This window comes from Petaurus breviceps, unplaced genomic scaffold (genome assembly GCF_028583685.1).
Source record: "Petaurus breviceps papuanus isolate PSGF00001 unplaced genomic scaffold, PetGlider_PUasm1.0 37, whole genome shotgun sequence".
In the NCBI taxonomy this organism is placed as follows: Eukaryota; Metazoa; Chordata; class Mammalia; order Diprotodontia; family Petauridae; genus Petaurus; species Petaurus breviceps.
Window position 1 is genome coordinate 90,873,668 of NW_027186296.1, and position 8,383 is coordinate 90,882,050.

The 8,383-nt window shown below is 33.4% G+C and overlaps 1 protein-coding gene across 2 annotated transcripts in view; it reads left to right on the forward strand.

Annotated features, from left to right (window-relative positions):
* Positions 1-7,916, forward strand: part of TRUB1 (TruB pseudouridine synthase family member 1) — a 47,032-nt gene extending 39,116 nt beyond the window's left edge. The window contains exons 5-8 of one of the 2 annotated variants that reach the window (XM_069099030.1): positions 2,107-2,179; positions 3,788-3,927; positions 6,451-6,507; positions 7,381-7,916. In XM_069099030.1, coding sequence (XP_068955131.1) covers positions 2,107-2,179; positions 3,788-3,927; positions 6,451-6,507; positions 7,381-7,640 — 530 coding nt within the window. In that variant the 3' untranslated portion in view covers positions 7,641-7,916. The remainder of the gene's footprint in view (positions 1-2,106; positions 2,180-3,787; positions 3,928-6,450; positions 6,508-7,380) is intronic. The other variant, XM_069099031.1, reaches the window with a different exon arrangement.
* The last annotated feature ends 467 nt before the right edge of the window (positions 7,917-8,383 follow it).

The window sequence follows — 8,383 nt, forward strand, 5'->3', positions numbered from 1 at the left end:
GAATGTTTCTGAACATATCAGAAGGTTTCTGATAATGTATAAGAGGCTACTTAAAAGTTCTCTTTAATTGGGTTATTTTATGATTTTATATTTCACATGTTAAAGGTTTTACCATAATCTCCAACATGCATTTTTTTTCTTGTGGCCTTGACTGATTTATGAATCATTGCAGCATTGTCATTGATGGTACTTCTTTAAATAGCTGCTGGGCATTGTGGTAAGCATTTGCCATCTGTGTTTTAGAAATATTCATTTGGTATAATGTCCAAGGTATGAATAGTAATTATGATATGATGTTGCAGTGGAGATAAAATTTTTCTTCATAAGATGTTAGAGAAGAATTGGAAGCAAAAGAAAGAACATTTAAAAACAGAATAAAGCCTGCTAAATAAAAGTTCATTCCTAGTGAAAATTACCTTTGTATGATGCTGATATGAAACTTTTTCCTTTTTTTATTTTTAATTTTTGAGACTGGGTTTCCCTATCTTGCTTAGGCTGGAAGTACAGTGGCTGCTTATGGGCCCAGTCCAGATACTGATCAGTACAGAAGATTTGACCTGTTCTATTCTTAAAATTTGGGTTGGTTTGCCAAGCCTTAGGCAGCCTAATGGCCTTATACTCCCATGGGCTTAACCATATTGGTCTAGACTTAGTGTGGCCACCTAATCAGTTTTAGCCCAGCTAAAATTCAGAACTCCTAAATTCAAATGATCTACTATTCTTGTTCTCCCCTAGTAGAAGAGATTATAGACATAGAACTATTCTGAAGCACTCGAATATGGCCTTACTATTTCCCGTGCTTTGCATTTTTTCTGTTCCTATTTGAATTCAGTAAAGTTTAGCTACCCATTCCTGTGTAACTTTCAAGGAGTAATGTCAAACTAAGGTCATTCTGTTTCTTCCTATGTCAATATTAAAAGTTTGAGGATGGGGTATCCTGGTTATTTTTTAAATTTGATCAGTCTGTGGAGCCCTTGGTATGACAAAAACTTGTATATAAGTTAGAGATTAATCATAAGATTTTTTTTTTTGCTATTTGCCATATAAGATGTGTTGTAACAAATCTGTACTAGAATAAAAATTATTACAATACAATTCCCAAAAGGTAGAAGAAAAAATTGGAAAGGAGACTAGTGGGAGTATTGTATAAACATGGGATGCTTCTGACTGTGCCCACAAATTACATAATCTTTCCGTGATTTAATCTAATCAATATTTGGGAACTAGTTCAAAATCCTCAGATTTCAGCAGTTATGAAAATCTCCAAAATTAATAATAATAACTATTGAATTAAAGTTTATATTGAACTTGTGTAGTTCTTTAGTTACAGAAATATAATGTGTACACTATTTTATATGAAAAAGGATAGAACCGAAAACCAGTGTCAAAGGCTTTAGAAGTTTGTATGCTCTCCGTCTCAAAGTGTAAATTAGCTAGTGACTGCATTCCTCGCCTTGGCTCCCCACCAGATAGATTTGTTGTTATTGTTGTTTCAAAGCAATTTGGAGATGTGAAGTAAAAGTCAGGAAGGAGGAAGAACAAAGACAGATACTTGTCACTTCAAACAAAACTAAATCTAAGAATAGAAAGTTTATACCATTTTTAGTAGTTTTCTGAATCTGGCGGGTGGCAATTAAGGTAGGGTAGAGCATAATCCTCAGTAAGACATTAAAATATTTAGCCCCTAACAGTTTTTGATGCCACATTGCCTGATAATGCACTGCAGTGTTTATCTTTTTTATTTTCTAAGATACTGATCACTGCAGGACAAATTGTAGGATTTTTTTTTCATATCTTCCAAAACCTTTAGTAAATAAGCATTGACTAACACATAGAAGGTCATTGGCCCATTTTTTTTTTCATAGAAACTAGGACGAAAGAAACCTAATCTTTAAAAAAAGATATACCTTTTTCTTCTGGTTTCTCACAGCAAGATGTATTTTTGCTATTTCGTGTTTCTAGAAGATATTGGTAGGTAATGTGTACATCATAGTGCAGCTTTAAAAAATAAAGTGAATACATTTTTAGAGCTGTGTCAGTGTTATGAAAATGACATATGTTTCTTTTGTCATGTGTAGAGTCTATTTTTTTTTTCACATTTGGCAGATCAGATAAAGCAAGAAGATATTGAAGGTATTCTCCAGAAATTTACTGGAAATATAATGCAAGTACCCCCTCTGTAAGTAAATATTAATAATAGTAAACTTTTAATGCTTTCCACAGTAAAAAATCATTTGAGTTCCATTTATGTGTAATATAGTTCAGCAAAGCATCCATTAAATATGATAATGAATGATCAGATGCATATGATATTAATTTTATATTAATTTAGACAGAAACCTGTGAACATTCTGATAATCTCTTAAGAAATGCTATCAAGTCATAGAGAACACAGGAAGTGGTCTGTCATCCAGGCCTAGGTGTCAACATAGCATGTTATATGAGTGAACATTAAGCTTTGAGATTATATTTATTATCACCGACACCTCTTTTCTAACATCAGATCATCCCTTTAGCAAAGAGCTGCCCTATTTAATCTGGACTGATTCAGGGATATATGTCAGAAGCATCTGAGAGCCTGATGTACTCTAGTGACTGAATAATAGACTGTGGATTTTGCTTTCAAGGACTAGCAGCTTGCATTTCCTCATATTGCTAAAACAGAAAAGACCAGGGAAGTGTCTTCTGGTAGACCAGATATGTTTCTGTATTTGTTAAATATAGATGAGTTCATGGACATAGAGGGATGAGATTGAATGGACATTTATTAATTATTATGTTTACTAACATTGGTTTGAGCATACTGTTCACTGTTGTGTTGGCTAGTTTTCAGAAGGACAGTTTAATCCCTGTGAGGAGTATTCTAAATGATTTTTAAATATTACATTCACAATAATTTATAGTATCTGTTTCATTTGAGTCAGTAAAAGATGTTAAATAACAGAATAAAAATGTACCCAAACAAGGTTTAGACCTGAAAGACACTAATTAAATGAGTTTCCCTTATTTGGAGGGAAAGGAAACTATAACCTGCTATACTATAATGTTTGGAGTCACATTTGACCTGAAAAGTAGTAAAAGTTGGCAAATGGCTTTAACAGACAGAAGCAGTGTGAATTGTACTTTGGGCCCAATAATTAAATATTTATCTTTTTAAATTTGCTTACGTCAGCTTTTAGTATTTTCTTTATAGTAATTGCTTCAAAGCTTTCCTGTTCTGAACATAAAGCTTGACTGTGCAACAAGATTTCCTAAGTGGACCATTTATTTGTTTTTTAATAACATTCAGCCAGAAATCTTCAAACATGAAAACTTCTTTCACATGAGAATAAATCGTTTTCATTATTTGAGAAATCATGAATAATCCCATCATTATTTTAGCAGAATTTAGTCATGGTTCCCTGAGAAATCTTAATTTGTTCTTTCTCTCTAGTCTGCCCCATTCTCCTTCATTTCATTCTACAGAATTCTGAAGTTTGGGGTAGTGGTGCCAGGAACTGCAGAGAACTGGATCGAATCCACCAGGGAATTGACTGAAGCTTGGAAGTGGCACCATTGCTCAGTAAATGCCAATATAAGATATATTAGCTTCAAAGATGTTAAAGGAATTCTCATTATCTCTGATACCATCGTGACATAAAAAATATTAATCCATTTTATGAAAAGTGAAATTTAAGTCTGACAGGGTAGAATGATTTGCTTCAGTTAATGATGGATTTAATTCAGAGCAATCAGTTATTTGTGTACTACATTAATATCTGATGAGATTTTTTTCAACCTTTGTTAGCTATTCTGCTTTAAAGAAAGATGGACAGAGACTTTCAACTTTGATGAAGAAAGGTGAAGTAGTAGAGGCAAAACCTGCCAGACCAGTCACAGTGTATAGCCTCTCCCTTCAAAAATTCCAACCACCTTTATTTACATTAGGTAAGGGAAGAAGTTTAAAATGCTAGTAATTTCATGCATTTTATTTTATTGTTTAGTTGCAATTCAAAGTAATCTGTGGAATACAGTGAAGATTTGTGTGTGTGATTATTAGATAATTTTTACTAGGTAAATTTCCTCATTTCTTTGCTGCCTTGATAACACAGTTTAGGAGGTGGCCACATCTATGTGGAAACTCATAAATGCTTTTCTAAATAGTCTGTGATTTTCATGTATCACAGTATCAATATATAAAATTGGGATTATTGGTCATATATCTTATTTTCAGATAACAGTATTTAATATTTTGTAACCCTCTCCTCCTTTGTACCAACTTGTGCCAAGCTTGTACCAACTAATTCTCCACCAGTGTTATTAATTAATTCATTCTGATTGGTATGAAATTTCTCTTGAGGGCAAAGGACTTTCTGAGAATGGCATAGTGTAATATTTGCTGGCTTTGGAGTCTGAAAAACTGGGTATGAATCCTGGCTCTGCCACATACTACCCACGTGACTTTAGGCACCTCTCAGAGCTTGAGTTGTCTCATCAATAAAATAAGGGGATTGGATTAATTGACCTAGAATATCCTGTTTTGCTCAGCATCTGTGATCCTATGTGATAATTCATCAGAATGAAGATAATTTCTTTTCTCCATTGTACCTAAAACATTTACAATTGAAGATCCTTGGTAATATGGTAATAAATGGAAAGGAGTATGTCTACTTAGTAACATATTACATTTATATTTAGGTTATGACATTTTTTAGCTTTTCCTTAACATGTTTGCCTCTCCCCAAAAAATGATAATTCATAAAATTCATATAGTCTAGACTAGGGGTGGGGAACCTGTGGCCTCCTGTGGCCACATCAGGCTGCAGGTTCCCCACCCCTGGTCGAGACCTGAGGTTTTTTGGGGGGAGGAGGGATAATGTTTATTTCTGTTTTGAGAAATTTATGTTTATTTCATAATCTTCCTCCCCACAGTAAGATTGATGTATGAAACTTGAGACATACTTGATTTTCAAAGAGCCAAGGATTTAGTTAGTCTCTAGGCCCTCTTTAATTTTATTAAGTCAGTTCACAGGGCATATTAGAAAAGATGCCTTAAGAAATATTCTCCTAATTGGTTTTTGTTTCTAAATTTCATTTCCTTTTCCATTAGCATTATTATATAACTTGTGTGCCTACAGGGTGCTGTACTTAACAATTAGAAATTTCTTTTGTCTTTAAGAAGCTCTGATTCTCAATTATTTGAGGAATACATAAGAAACACAATAATGAATAGTTTTTAAAAAATTATTCCATGGAAATGTAATAGTTGTTTGGCTGGAGGAAAAGATGCTGTCTTTGAAAATAACATATTTGAATGTGATTGAAAACCTGGATTTTTTTGCTACCTACACTTAAGTTTTAAAGATTTTTGTAGAATAAAGGATATGACCATACTTGACTGCCTATGAGTACAAATATGTTGTTAGAATTCCATTACCTTTCTTTGGTCTTGAGGATCATTTTTGGTCCTAGGAGTACTAAAGTTAATAGTTACGTGGAAATAAATGACCCTTTATGATTTTAGAACGTATTAACAATTTATTATCAAACAAAAATAGTAAAATCACCAAGTTGTTTTGATTTACTCTTCACATGACTGGAATATTGTATGGTTAGGACTAGAAAAAACATTTAACCATTGGGCAGCTAGGTGGCACAGTGGTTAGGGCACTGCCCCTGGAGTCAGGAGGACCTGAGCTCAGTATGACCTCAGATACTTGACACTTACTGGCTGTGTGACCCTGTACAAGTCACTTAACCCTGATTACCCTGCAAAAAAAAAAAGTAGCCTTTTCTATTTGACAGATGGGGACCCTTTACAAGAGATGTTCTGTTGATAGATGAAACTTGTAAGAATAGTTGTGAACTCCATACTCAGATACTAATGTACCTCTAGCCTTCTCTTCAACCTATAAGACCACCACTGTTAAGGAAAAAAAGTTTTATTCCCATGGTTTCTCTCATTTGATTGGTTATTTTATGCTTACTTGTCAAACATTTATCAGCCAGTCCCAAGAAGAAACTTTTAAAATGTTGTTTCTTTATCTATAGTGTGTTATCTAGAACACAACCATGATCATTTAGGAAATGATCTTGACTTGTTTGAAGTCTATAAGTCTGAAATATTTACATTAAAAATGCCTCCTTTTCAGCAATGCAAAGTTAAGATATTTAACCTTTTAAAACCTTTTAAATGAATTAGGCTGCAATATTTATTAAAATGCCATGACTTGCTAGTTAATTTAAAATGTGCTCATTGGATTGCTTCTATTTGCTTTCCCAGTGCTCTGACTTTGCAATCTCTCACACACATATGCTTCAGGATGAATAATTTATCTTGTATCCCATAAATATTTCATCACTTGATTGTTTGCATAGTGCATTTTTTACATTTGTTTAGAGGCATCATTTCTATGTAAAGTAGATTTCATGGGGCGTTTGCAATTTACCATGTCACTGTTAACATTCCAGATGTTGAATGTGGAGGAGGTTTTTATATCAGAAGCTTGGTCAGTGACATTGGCAAAGGTAAGGATGGATGGAAAAGAATTACTACTTGGGGAGCTGTATTCTTTTTTCAGTATTCAATTTTTCTACATCTCTGAATACCAGCCCTATGTTCTGGACTGCCTTGCTTGCTTCCATCACAGTACTGTTAGGTTTATGGCCCGCAATTTCTAAACATCAGCAGTGGCACTGAAATGCTTATGATGAGAGGACGATAAAAAGTGGATAGAAAAGTAAAGAAGAGAATAGAAAATATAAGGGCAAACAGTTTTTTTAATAGTAATTTTCATTTCATTTTTATTGTCCAGAAGAGATGAAAATCAGCAGTGCTTTTGCTTTTCTTTTTTTTTTAAACAATCTAATACACTTGGGTGATTTGAACTCAACTGAACCCTTAATGAGTCAGCTGTGATCCAAAGCTCCAGGCTCACATTTGGGAGCCAGGCTAAGACTTCCGTCAAGACCAGGAGGCAAACAGTTTTGAAAGTATGAAATAAGAGTATCTGACTATCTGAGTACAGTTAAGTATATATAGATGTGTGTGTGTGTGTGTGTGTATAAAATTATCCTTTAAAAACTTCTTTAGAGGAATGGTTCCATTTTTAAAAGATATAAAATCAAAATCTCCTGGACAAGTAGAAATAATATTTATATTCTGACTTTCTCCCCAGTGAGGGGGGAAAAAGACTTTTCCCACTGAGAAAGAAAATGCTATTTATTTTTTAATCCCAAGTGATTTTGTTGTGATTTATTCTTCTGGATTATTCTATTTTTATTTTTAAGTGAGATACAGATATATAAGATTTAAACCTTTTTGATCTTATATAAAACAACATAAAATGTGAAATAACAAACCTGTCTTACGGGTTGTTTTTTCCCTTTTTTGTGCTGTAGAACTTTCTTCCTGTGCCACTGTGCAAGAACTGACCCGAACTAAACAGGGACCATTTACACTAGAGGAACATGCCCTTCGTGAAGACAAATGGACAATTGATGGAATAGCACAGTCCCTAGAGCACTGCATGCCTCTTCTCTCAGTAGAACCTTCTGTTAAAAAATTAAAAACTGAAGATTCTAAAGTACAAGCTGTGAGCTCCGAAGACAAAACAATAAGTCAGGTTAAGGAAAAAGATGGAGTGATCGGAACATCTTAAGATTGGACTGGGATTGTTATGATTTCCTGGTTAAATTTATAATCTTTTATGTGCAAAACGACAGGCTGCATTGTTTAAAAAAAAAATTCTCTCCTCTCTCTCTCTCTCTGCATGGAGAAAAAGTCCATAATTTCTTATTTCTACAACATGCTGTTCATCTGATACATTGCATTATAAATGGGTTTGTCAGTAATCCAAATTCTTTGCTGTATCCTTAAGTGATCTTTTAGAATGTTTTTGTGTTACCATATTGACAATAAAAATTTTAAATCAAAATTTCAGAAAACTTAATTTTCTGAATTTAGTCACTCATCAGAACCTACTACAGTAAATGATTAAATGCCTTTTCTAATCTAATGAAAACAAAATTTTTTTGTACTTTGTTTTCAGAAATTCAAATTTGTGTAATGGACCACCCAGAGAAATTTTATTGATAATCCACTGAAGACAATATCATGCTGAATTATTTTTTTAAGCAGAGCTTAAAAAGGACCTTTATGTAACTCATTTGCTTCATGAACATAATTTTGGAGAATTAATCATTATAAAGAAACATTGCTTGGATAAGACTGTATCTACCTACAACAATATATTTGTTAGTTTAAGGCTAGGGACTAACAAGATGCAGTAAATATCTGTAAATATCTATAGTTTAGTCTTTATATTTATCAACTCAATTATTCCATGAAAATAAAAAATTAAGCAACTAAGGCACACTAGTTGGTAGGTAGCAAGGGGACTTT